This window comes from Dermacentor albipictus, chromosome 2, assembly GCF_038994185.2.
Source record: "Dermacentor albipictus isolate Rhodes 1998 colony chromosome 2, USDA_Dalb.pri_finalv2, whole genome shotgun sequence".
Taxonomy (NCBI): domain Eukaryota; kingdom Metazoa; phylum Arthropoda; class Arachnida; order Ixodida; family Ixodidae; genus Dermacentor; species Dermacentor albipictus.
Genome location: NC_091822.1, coordinates 195,277,533 through 195,290,164, shown reverse-complemented (window position 1 = coordinate 195,290,164; position 12,632 = coordinate 195,277,533). Strand labels below are relative to the sequence as shown.

At 49.1% G+C, this 12,632-nt stretch overlaps 1 protein-coding gene across 3 annotated transcripts in view; it reads right to left on the bottom strand.

Annotated features, from left to right (window-relative positions):
• LOC135898548 (zinc finger protein rotund-like) overlaps positions 1-10,403 on the bottom strand; it is a 145,887-nt gene extending 135,484 nt beyond the window's left edge. The window contains exons 1-2 of one of the 3 annotated variants that reach the window (XM_070534598.1): positions 10,313-10,403; positions 4,425-4,661 (exon numbers count right to left, since the gene is read on the bottom strand). In XM_070534598.1, coding sequence (XP_070390699.1) covers positions 4,425-4,529 — 105 coding nt within the window. In that variant the 5' untranslated portion in view covers positions 4,530-4,661; positions 10,313-10,403. Of the gene's footprint in view, positions 1-4,424; positions 4,662-10,312 lie in introns of those variants that run through there. The other 2 variants (XM_070534597.1, XM_065427560.1) reach the window with 2 other exon arrangements.
• Positions 10,404-12,632: the final 2,229 nt, after the last annotated feature.

Here is a 12,632-nt window from a genome sequence, read left to right as displayed (position 1 = left end):
ACTAGCAGTTGTTCACTTTCATCTAAAAAAATATGCACCACCAGCGACGACATGCCAAGTGGCAAAAAATAAGAAAAGAAACTATGTGTGCGACAGCATTGTAAAAATTGTGACGTCTCGACAGCTGTGGACGTGTCATGGGCGACCTTGCACAGTTTCAGTTATGAAGGTGACGTTTCTATACCTCGTCCCTCTTTAAAACTTGCGATTTCGTGCACACTCGAGATTTCTGTTAGATATCTCCAAAGTGTGGGGGAAGTCCGTCTGTAAAGAAATTCTTCGCCGATGGCGGGATCGAACCTCTGCCTCCTGTTGCTGTTGCTTTTGACGTCCCTTCGGAGAAATTACTCACATTTCTGCTCAAAGTAGGAAACCGAGACGTATACGGGAGTGGGGAAAGAAATTGTAAAGAAGAAAGAAAGAAAAATGCACGACCGTTCTCTCTTTCTCTCTCTCTTTTCTTTTTAATGACTTCTGGAGATAAATGATGAGGTGAACGACCCAACGCGCGCTGCAGGGTTGTGGCACATACAGTCAGCACCACAACGTTCAAAGCTAACAGCCGAAAAGTCACAGCAGCACAGCTGCTTTGAAAGGCTAAAACGCGCGTTTTAGCGATATGCGAGACAAAATGGTGCGGGGAATAAAAAAAAAGAAAAAACGCGGCGTTTACTCGCCGTTTAAGGGGCTCGAACGGCAAACAAAGGCTTCCTCGTCGGAGAGCGTTTCACGCGCCCAATCTGTCCCGTGTTCGGCCCGGCACACGGGCGGTGGACCGTCTGTGACCGCAGGCGCCAAATGCTGCGCGTCTCCTCGCGGCCCGAGACAGGCGGCTTCCCGTCTTCCCGTCCAGCCCGGCGCCTTTGAGCCCGTTCGCTACTTATGGCCGTGAAAGGGTGCGCTTTGCGGCTTCTGTTGCCGCCGAAGGTCGCGAGCTCGCCGGCACAAAGTGCCTTCCCCCTCCGCCGCCCATTCAAATTCAGACGGGTTCGCACGGCGGAACGACTTCGCTTTGTGGCACCGCTCTGGCGCTCGCTTACCCAGCGGCACCTCAAGGAAGCTGGCGCGCAGAACAACATGACTGGCGCATACGTTGGTGTTGCCTCCGTTGTCGGGTCGTAAGACAGCTCCGCTACATAGAGTGTTTCGTAATATTAAATGAACGACTCATCTAGCTTTCCCATCCGCTTTGGAAAGGACGGCGACTGTTTGACTGTCGTCCACGTATGCACTATAGCCTACCTTTCCCTAATATGTTCGCACACCTCATGCGTGATGCGTGGGACGACCTTTTACCTTGTTACAAAAGAAGTGAAAGTTAATTCAAATCAATCCATTCATTCACTAATTAAAGAGAAGAAAAAAGCATCGCACAGGTTGACGCCTTGTGCTTCGGACGCCGTTATCACCGTAGTTGCGCAGTTGTTCCCATGCATAAGCTGTTTCCTCCCAATGTATGTTGTATATTAGCCATAGAGTAAACAAGAAACAAGTGCTGACGTGATTGAACGCATTAACCTGTCCGTGAAGGTGACCCACGACATCGGCGGGGCGACGCTCGCACAAGCGAGCTTTTGCACGCGCAGTACTGCAAGTGTAAGCGTTGTCTCAAGACGACGATGCCGGCGCTGTGTGAATAGGCTGATAAGTCAGGGCTCGTGAGCTCCGCATGGCTCCTCACGAGACGGATACTTCTTTTGCGGCTCTCTTGACAAGATCGCCGTCAATGGGTTCACTTGGAATCCCGATAACAGCGCATGCTGTGATCTTTAAGCATGCCCATACAACGGCATTTGATTAGAGGAAAAGCTGAGTCGAATTTTCAATGACTCCAAGGACAGCTCTACGTTGCTTGCTTTCTGCCTTACGCCGTGGACCCTACGAACAACTAGTTCTGTAAATCTGAGAGCTCCTTCATCGCTTCGTCGAGCAAGGACACGACGCCATATTCCAATGGCTCCCTAGCCACTGTGGCGTAACGGGCAACCAACATGCCAATAAAGCTGCTCGACCTGCTCGTGAAGACGGCGAGCAGGAAACAAGCCCCCTGTCAAGAACGGATGCAGCAGCGAAACTACGAGCGCCTGCAATTGACGCCATGCAATCGTTGTGGAACACACCTAGTTTCCAGCACACATGTCTGCATCGTCTTCAACTTCGTCCTCCACCTGCACTGTCCTGACCCGAGACAACGGTTCTTTACTGACTGTGTCGCTTTTACAAAATAATTTGCTTTCCGCATCAAAATGGAAGATAGTGCTGCGTGTGACCACTGCGGCAACGAGGAAACTATCGAACACGTTATTCGCCATATACTCTTCCTCCATTGCAGGGTAGCAAACGAGAATCTTTTCGTGTTAGCCTCTCTAACATTTCCACCCCGCTTATCTCTCTCTCTGAGTCGAGTTGGTGATTTGGTATTGTGTAATCAAGCATCTAAGTGTGAAACGAAGAGCACATTATTTTTTACGAACCCGTGTGGTGAAGTCGATATCTCAGGTGCATTTCAAGCACCCGAAGCATTGTACCAGGCTTGCAGTGTTGGGAAGTCTCCTTGCATGCTTGGAAACTAGCCATTGCCTTAAAGGAAGACCGTTGTGTGCCTTGTACGAGAGCTCTTCGTTTATTCTGATATGCGTCTAGAGAAAGTTGTTTCAAAATGATTTATGAGGCTTGTTTTATATAATACGCTAAATCCGCATTACATTAATTTTTAGTATGTGCTTCGGTTGTACAATTACTTATACGCATCCCGTTTGAATTTCCTTGGCCCAGTCAAGCCTGAAAACCTGCGAGCCACGTGGCCGGTCTGCTTCCAGCCACAAATGAGACGGTTCAGCCGGTCGTAGCAGGCTCCGCTTTCCGTATTTTCATCCGACCAGAAGCAAGCTCCCCCGCAACGTAGACGCCGGTATGTGTCGCCTGTCGGCGGGACACTCTTTCGTGTATACAGGCGTCATGCCTGTAACACATCGTCATTCCTGCGAAGTTTTAGTTTCTCGACCGGCCAACATAGCACGCACATATTAGCGTCAGGCGCGCTTACCCCGGTATTGCAGTGTTCAGATGCCGTTGCGGCAGCGGCATGATGTGAACACCTGACCTGCTGTCGTGCACCTAAAGTGTTTGTTCCCTTGCCTATGCACTCCCCCCTATACCCTTTCAACGTTTTTTACGCAGTACGGAACTGGAAGCTTATCTTGTTCATCCGTGTCCTCCTTTTTGAACTCTGTTTCTAGCATAAACCGCAGCGCGACAGTGGCAACTCAATTATGCAGAAATCTACAAAGTGGAGGAATATTCAAAACGGAACAAACTCGCATTCACTCGAGTGTAGCGAAAAGCTACAAAGGAAATCCATACGGGTTTTTCAGAAAGAAAGATTAGCATTTGAAGAAAAATTCATACCAGACCAAAGACGAGTTTCTCTTCAACTGCAAAGCTTTCTACCGAAAAAATTTGCAGACTTTTATTTTTGTAGCTTCTGGCTACACTCGGGTAAATTACATTTTTTAACAGCGAAGCTGTTAGCCTCTGCCTACCCTTACTTTGCCCTTCAAAACAATGTGTTAAGATATTAAATCCTTATCTAACATCTACGTACAAAGCTTTGGAATGACGCAATTTCGCTGCATAAGAGAACAAGTTCAGCTCGCACAAAGCCGGAGCTGCTATACGGTGTGCTCTACGAAACAGACCTCGCGCGTGTACGTTGAATTTGTAAAAGCATCGTGCATGACGTACAGAATCGTAATCAATCCGAGCTCACTCGCTTCGAGCTATCGAATGGTTCTGAGTATCAACAATGAGAGAGCTTACATAGGAACCTAACGGTCTCGACTATATTGTCACCAGTGTTTCCCGGGCGTAACTCATAAGCGAGTTCACGTCATTGCTTAAATGTATTTGTTGTGCAAAGAAGGTGTCTTGCGTGCCTCTGTGTGGCCTTTACAATCGCATTTACATGAAGATAATCCGGCCAAGTAATGTCGAATTAAAGCACTATAAATGTAAAATGCTTCTCAATGTTAGCTATATAGGCCAGCTTCCCTACAAGGGAAATTCACGAATGCACGACAGGATTTACAAGCGTTGGCAGTGCAGTGTTTTGAAAGGCAAATGTTGCTCATTGCAAAAAATAATAATAAATAAACCTGAATATCAGAGAAAGACAAAGCGACAAAAAGAAATGTGCAAGTAAGGCAATGAAAACTGGTGAACGAAGTTGTATCCCAACATTATGTCGGCATATACATGTAATGGAGACAAAGATACTGACGCAAGTCGCAATGAATGCAAAAATTATTACGCCCGGCTAACACTCGTCAAAGTCATTGTGTTCCGCAGAATTTGGTGTTAACGTTACCCAAAAAGTTGTGGAGCCTGGCCAGCGTCAATGTGTCGGTTTCGAACGTTCTTCTTACCGAGTACGCGGCTTTCCTCCAGGTCGGCGGTTCGGGTCTGGCCGGGGGTGACGCGCAGGGTCGGAACGCCAGGTGCGGAGCCTGCAGCTCGAGGCACGAGTGCATCTCCACCAGAGGCTGACCCAGCCCGCAAGCAGGGCTACTTTCGCATCAGCAGCAAAGCACACCACGCGTCACTCGCCCACGACGGGGTTGCACACCACGGCGACGACACTGGGGAATCCTCTCACCATTCAGCTGTGCGGTGGGAATGCCAGAGAAGGTCACACTGTTCAGCAACGTTCGTGCTAAGCTGTAGGGCGCGAAATGTAAAACCACTTTTCAGCCGCTTGGGCTCGCGACGCAATGGACGATATACGTGATGTACTGGCACTGAGGAAACACTCCGTGTAGCACTCTAACGAGGATCTGCTGTCGCACAGACTGCATTGAAACCGCACTCGAACAAGTGTCCTCCTGCCTGGAGGATTGCGATTTTTTCAAACTTCGCGGCAGCTTACTCGGTGACTCGTCGAAATGTCCAATGGGCTGTTTTTCACTTATACAGAAAGCGAGACCCCATCGTTCACGGGACCAGCACTGATAGCCGCGGAGACGTGAAGAGCAATTGCCAACTCACTGGCTTCAGCCACGTGGTTGATTCGGCTCAGGGCGGTCGACGCTCTGCGCGACCCGGGCAGCGCGCGTCGGGCATGGGGAAAGCGGGCTCTTCTCCTCCCAAGTCGTCACGTGCTCCTCGCGTCCCCAAGAAGCGCCCGCGCGGGCCGTCCCGTTCGTCCCCGTGCTCCGAGCTTGAGTGCGTGGCTGCGCGGCACCCACCACTCCGCTTAGTGGCGAGAAAAACTCCTCCTCTCTCTTGCGCCCCCTTTCTTCCTATCGCGCGCGCGCAGGTGCCCCGCTCTACCCTTCCCCCCTTGGCCTCGAAAGAAAGAGAGCGCGAATCCAAGCTGCGGCTCCAAGAGGTTTCTCGGGGAGCCGCCCGTAAGCGAGAGAAGGCACCCAAGTGAACACCACCCTGCGCCAGGAGTCGTGCGAAAGCAACGCTGCGACGCCGGTGACTGTATAGAGAAAACCGCGCACGTTGCCGCGACAGGTTCGGCGTAGTTGACCTCGAAATAACACATCTTGTGAACATAGCCTATGTGACAAGCGCTGCGTTCATCGATTAGAACCGATTTGTGAGCGTTGTTCATTGAAAGGTTGACGTAAGCCGAAACTTAGCCGCGCTTTATCGATGCGTGTCAACAGCGCCAAACGCATGCGCTGTTGATTGACCACCGACCTCATGATGCCGGCAGACCGTTTCTGCTTTCCACTGTACACGGATTCAAGGCAACTTTGAATGCACTGGCGAGGCAAGCTGTGGTGCTGGTGGTTCGTACATGGGATGAGTGTGGAGAAGTATTCTGGCGAAGTAGCTTTTTTGGAGTGTGATTTCCCCGTGAAGAAAGAAGTGGGAAAGAAACCCCCTCGAATCCGCAGATCGAAACGTTACGTTTCCTTCTTTTTTTGTTGCAGGACGTGATTTGCTTCGGCAAGCACTGGCGCGGTGTCAGGTTCACGTTCACATGCCATCTGGCCAAACGCGTGCACCTTGCGTCTTGCCGGCGTGAATTACGAAGTCATAGAATAAGGCTTATCAAACCTAACTGTCAGAAGCCACTGTGTCTCTTGTCACTGCCTGTTTACATTGCAAACCAACCCCCACATCTCCATCACAAAGGATAAGCCGGTTGCGATCGCTGACTACCGTTAACGAAATTCCTTGCGGAAGCAGTGAGCTACTGAAATTCCGTGTATCAGCGCTTAAGGTCATTGCTTTTCTGTGAGAACTCCATGGAGCCACCAGTCAATTTGTGTCATCCCGCGTTGATACAAATCGAGGGAAACTCAACTGCCTGGTATCTTGGAAATGAAACTCGTCCGTCCATCAGCATGCGGACTCGCCGAACCTGCTTTGGTAGAATTCGGCTTATAACTCCAACCTATTCCATGCCGCGCCTTCCCTCTCAGTTTACTTTACCTGTGTTTGTCTGTGTTGGAAGTGAAATGGGCGTCGTACGGGTTAGAGAGCGATGTGCACTCAAAAGAGCATGCCGCAACATCCATGAAAGGGAGAGCTGACACCGCTGCACGACAGAGAAACCGGGGGCGCCCGGTGTTCCCATTCATCCGACCTCTCTCTCTCTCGTTGATCTCGAAACAAGCGTCGCGTATACATGCTCGGCTTAGCAAGGAGGAGGCATGCGAGCCCCTCGCGCAACCCTTGGGCGCCAAGTGCACCTCGCGGTTCTTGACCTCGAGCCGCGGGAAAGCGGGGTCGGCGAGAGTTCCACGCGCCGCCGCCGGCGTTTGCATGGGAATGCCATATGCCGACCTGGCGGAGGAGCGCGCGCGCGCGCTATTATGCAACCGCGATCGTCGCTGGGTCAGGACCTAAGGTCACCTTGGAGCCCCGTGAGAGCGGGCCCCGTAGCAGAAGGGTTGAAGCTCTCCTTCTCATTGTACGCCTTATCACAATGAAAGGAAAGGGTTCCGATGGGGGGCTAGCCATTTCTCGCCTCACTGGATTTTCCTAACCCCTCGGGGATGCGTGATTGCGGGGACGCTAAGAATCGAGAGGCACGCCCGGGATTCTCGGCACCGAAGGTCCGGAACCATTGGGAATGGCAGCCACTTGCTTTGTCTCACGAAAGAGTATCTCCCACTGTGATCCACACAGTGATCCAGTTGTTTGGCTCCTTCAAAAGCGTAGTATTCTGGTAGGGTCGCATGCCGATAAATCGCAATCCTAGGAAGTAAAAAGGTAGCAAGGCGAACTCTAAACGCAACCGCATTAGCACTGTGGAAACCTATTTCGTTTGCAGTTACCTAGCCCAGCCCCCTGCAGGCTATGCAATCCGCAATGGGCATGCACAACATTGCAAGGTATACGTGGATGACAAAGCGCACGAAGCCGGCAGGTGGATTGAGTAGTAGACGTGGGCTGGGCATATATTAAAATATTTCCCCCATTTAATCAACAACCTTTAATCAGTTAACCGGCTCCTTCTTACCGTTACACTTAACAGGAAATCGGCGCGGGAACTCCACAGCAGCAGTCCTACAGAACGAGGCAGCAAATGTCGTTCCTTCTCGAGAGGCACCCATTGAATACGGTCAAACGAGTAGCAAAAATCCAAAATTTAAGGTTCCGATATTCTTGCAAAGGACAGGTATCATTTCTCTGTTAAATATGAATAGCAAAGTGAATGTGCGTACGCTAGGCCACAAAATTTTATGTAACACGAAATCTGAAAAAAATCTGAATATCTGCGCAGCTTCACAACGCAGCCTACTATTCGCAGTTACAGCCTCTACGAGTATATATGTGAGTAACATTTTGATGTTCGGTTTTACTGACTACGACTGCTCGGAAATTGAACGTTTTATGAGATCCTGTGGTCCTCAAATTTTTGTGGTTGACTGTAAAATAGTCTACATAAAACAGAGCTTTGCAGGGCAGCTAAGTTTGATCCAGAACTGGCTCCTTCAAACTCGAAGCATATGTGTGCATGTGCTCATCGCATGCCCACTCATGCATTGTCATCTGCTAAGCAGTGGCTTTCCCCCACTTTTTTTTACTCCTACCTGAAAGCGTTCGCAAAATCATGCATTAGTGGTATACGTGCTTACAAGGCTGGTCTACCTGTAAAAAAGAAGTCCCAGTGTAATTTTTTTCTTTTTTTTTGCGTTGTAGACGTCTCGTCCAGTTAGGTCAAAGAAATGGTTGTTGTGCAGGAAAAGGTGCCCGTAATTTTGATGAATCTAGTGGACAAAAGGAGGCGGCTGTTCCTTGGACAATAAGCAACATAATAATATTGTTACGTTGCAGACGTACACGTACTGGCAAACGTACACGTGACGCCTGTGGCAGAAAGGATGTTCCATATCAGCCGCCAAGGCTTGTGAGTGGTGGCGCTGGCTAACACTCCCAGGGTTACTTGTAGTAGATTAATGTAAATACCACAGAAAGTGGCTGGGAAACGGCGCCGCGGAAGCCCATTTGGTAAGAGCGTCGCATGCGTAATGCGAAGACGTGCGTTCTGCCCCACCTGCGGCCATTTGTTTCTTCATCGACTTTCATTTCCATTAATTTAACATTTCTATAATCCAATTGATAAGTACAAGTAATTTTCCCTATGCTGTCCTTGGTGCCCTTGTTTGTTGGCTTCTTATAATATAACTAACAAAAATCGGGCCCCTGGTTTCCTGTCTTCTGTCTCTCTTATAGTACGCCATGAGTATACCGTTGCTCGACTTAAGCGAAACTCTGGCGCATGTCCGGTGAGTTATCACTTGCATGCGGTTCAAGTTTCTTCCACTAAGTTATTACAGCACGAGTTAATCAACGCGAAGGAGATGAAAGCGGAAAGAAAAGAAAAAAAAATCCGGCCCGGTAAGAGCGCTTAGGATTCAAATTCAATTTCTCTGACAGGAGCAGTCGGGACAAAAAATTGCGAGAACAGCTTGAAAGACTAGACAGAGATCCAGCGTATCCCTGCTGGGACTATTGTAACCGATACTGTTGCTAGTTAACTTCAGTGAAGACGTGCGGGGCTGTGCCTCAAACACGTACCTGAGGTGTACTGTATGACCTACTCGCGAACGTTGATACCAGAACCTTTTCTCATCCCGTGCACTATTCCTTCAGTTGTGCAGCCTTCCATTTCCTGCAAACCCATAACCTCCACCCTCTCTGCAGGCCACCGCTCAGGGGTCAACCACTCGAGCTATATATAGTGCTGCCGGCAGCCATTTCCTTCCTTTATTTTACTTATTACTTGTTTAAGTAAAGAAGCAGTTACTACTACTACTACTACTACTACTACTACTACTACTACTACTACTACTACTACTACTATTACTACAGCCCAGTGCTAAATAACCCTATATATAGGTTCGTGTATGTACACAACACCGCACTTCACGAAGTCACTCATGGCCCATGCAGGTGTTGCTCGAATACTTTCAAACATGGCGTATATTTACTGTTGTTTTGCGACAGGAGCAGTGTTGCGCGAAATCGGTGTTTGCGGGTCTCTCTGCGAAAGCAGCCTTCTTGTGCCTGGAAGACGACATCTGCTGCCTACAGCGGGTCGCCCGCGATGACTCTGGAAGGCGGCGTCGCGCCACTTCGGCGACAGCCTACATGTCAAATGAGCCGTTATGAGCTCGAGCAGCCGCGAAAGCGCAGCGCGTCTGGCTGACCGGCAGTCTGGTGGAGCGTGAATGACCCAGACGCCTTCGTTGTCGGGGAACGTCTGGGAAATGCCGCACTGCTTGGGACCGTTTCGAGACGAACGACAACGACCGGACACATTCGGGCAGGAGTGAAACCGAAGCGACGTGCCTCTGGTACAATGCATGTGCCACTCGGGCGTCGATTATAGAATTGTACTTCTGGCTGCATACAAATTGTGCTGACTGAGTTTGTTCCTCTTTATTGCGTTTCCTTTGTTCTTCTTTACTCTGCTGAGTTGACGTGCTTTTTTTTCCGCATTGCTAGCATATTAAATGACAGAAATGTTTCGTACACCACTTAACGAACGTTTTATTTTTCACTTTTAGCAGTGTTATATTTTAATCGCACATTGCAGCTATAGCACAATTCCGCCTCTTTTACCTCATTTCTTGGAGACTAGAAGAGGAAGATGATATAGTTACACGGCAGATCTGTACGTGCAACTAGTTAATTAACAAATTAACTTCTCATTTAGCTCTGCTAGGGCAATTGTTGGCAGCTGTGAAATTGAAGTCTGATATAGCTGAAGTCAGATCTATTAGCAGCATTCATCCCAAGATGTGCGACGAAGCGCATTGACCTTAAAACATTTGCGTGTACTTACCGTGCGCGCGTGTGTTTTTCCTTGAAAAACATCAACGAATGCTGGTGACGTCTGAAGTGCGGGGGAAAAGCTCGGTTGTTCCTACCCTCTTCCTCTTTACTTCGCTTTAACACATACAGCTTTAGGAACAGACAATGACGAAGAGGTGGGGTTCACGCAAGCGTATTCCTTTGTCTTCCCTTCTGCTATCTTCCCTTTCTAATAGTCATCGTTGCCACTATTCTCCTCACCTCTCAATTCGATGCTGAATTGTGAAAATTGTGTTCTGCTTTGAGCCCTGCTATATTGAGCAGGGCTCAATATTGAGCAGGGCTCAATTGAGCCCCAGCTATATACTCATGGCGTTGGCGCTGCGTTACTGCAGAAAATTTATGACGCCATCACGTATATTGAGTAACAAATGTTCCTCTTGTACCTTCCTGTATTATCGAAAGCATGGGTTCTTTACGAACTGCTGTTTCAGTAGAATTACAAGAACCCTAAAAAAAAAGGTAAGGACTAGGACAGCGTTGAACACCATGCGCTCTGGTATCAACGTATCCGTGTTATCAAAAAAAAAATATTCGACGAATGCTACAGAAACACGAAAGCAAGTTCGATGATTCAACAAGACAAAATGTAGGAAACAGACTAGCGCACAATATTTTTGCAGCCTGCACGTTTTAGGTTTCAATGGGGAAGGGGTAGGCAAAAAAATGCTTGCTCCGCTTATCTCTTTTCCCAAAGGTTGGCTGTTGAAGTGGATATGATGTACAACTGTGCCTCCCATTGCGCAGATCAATTATTTTAGCTACCTTCCTTGCATCATAGCCGAAATATAGCGTTCTTTTTCATTAAAATCTGGAAATAAGAATCACCACTCCTTCCAGTTCATGAACATGGTCGAGCAGCGAAGCTGTGTTAGTTGCACCGAGTCTTACACCATGCAAGTCAAACTTCGCAAGTAGTCTATATCGTAAATCTTTTCTTCCACGTACCATTCTTTCGCCTCATTTTCGATTTTGCGGTAGGCAGCTCCTTCCTGAGGAGTACGCACCACTCGTGGTCTTCCCATAGTTGTAGCTGGGATGGAATGTGCGGAACGACTAATCCAAAGCTCTGTATGTTGGGTGCAAGGCCCACCACTGAAGATGCGGGCGCTGCAATCGTTTTGACGATTGGTTGGATTGGTTTGCCGGTGGACGTGGCTGCCGGCACTTCCTGCTGGCGCAAGAAATGTCGGCCCCTAGTCACGCACTCAGTATCGCGTTTTAATCGCTGGACACTGTCCGTTCATCGCAAACCGCCAGCATAGCATTTGTTTCTTTCGCGGCAGGGTGGACTCAATCGTCGATAAATTCGATGCCGACCTGGCTCAATCGCCGAAAATGCACCGTGTGACAGCCGTATATGATTCGCGTATAAAATAGCCTTCTCACAGGGGCAAGGGGTCACTCGAACCCTTTTCCACCTGTTGAGAATTTCTTTTCCTCTGCCGCTAGGTCACGTGACCCATTTTCAGCGAAGTCCGACAACGACGGCACAGGGTCCGCATAAACAGCTTCGCTGTAATAAGACACATGCGGTAGGCGTTGGTTCAGCTCCCACCTACGGCAAGTTGACTTTTCGTCTGCTTAATTAATTTCCCATCTCCTTACAATTTCCACGTTTCAATGAAACGGAACGGTTAACTTACGCTATATGATTTTTCTGGCTTCACTGTACATTGTACATTGGCGTCATGGGTCGTAAAAATGCGAGGACACCTAAGCATTTCTTTTGTCTTGTGAATGCGTAAGCATTAATGTACAGTACAGTTGAACGACGCCAAGCGGTCCTTCGATTTATGAATTCGCGGGCAAGCGACCGCGTTGAGACGCTTGGCCAATACCTCCGCGCCGGTTTAGCCCCGTGGGTATAAGACACTAGGCTTCTGAGCGTGGGGGCGTAGGTTCGAAACTCCCTACCACCGACGTCTTTCCGTTCGAATTTATTGCGCTTTCTTTTGCACATTGATTTCTTTATAGCGATTACCGAGGCGAAGTTAGAACGCAGGCGAGAGCTTGCGCGGACAAGGAACGCGCGGATAGCACAGGCCTCCGGAGCGAGGGAGACGTGGCATCACGGCGATGCCCTGACGCAACGCCTGGCGCGTCGGTCCAGCCGCAGGCTGCACCCTTTCTCCAGCTATGATCCGTCGAGGCACGCACGTGAGGTGGCTTCTTAGCCAATGAGGATTTAGGTGCCGTTTCACTGCTACAGGCGCTGGCTTTTTTATGCGAAGCATATTACGAGGGCTCAACCCAGCTCCTCAGGCGCGGCGGTGACCATGAAATCACGT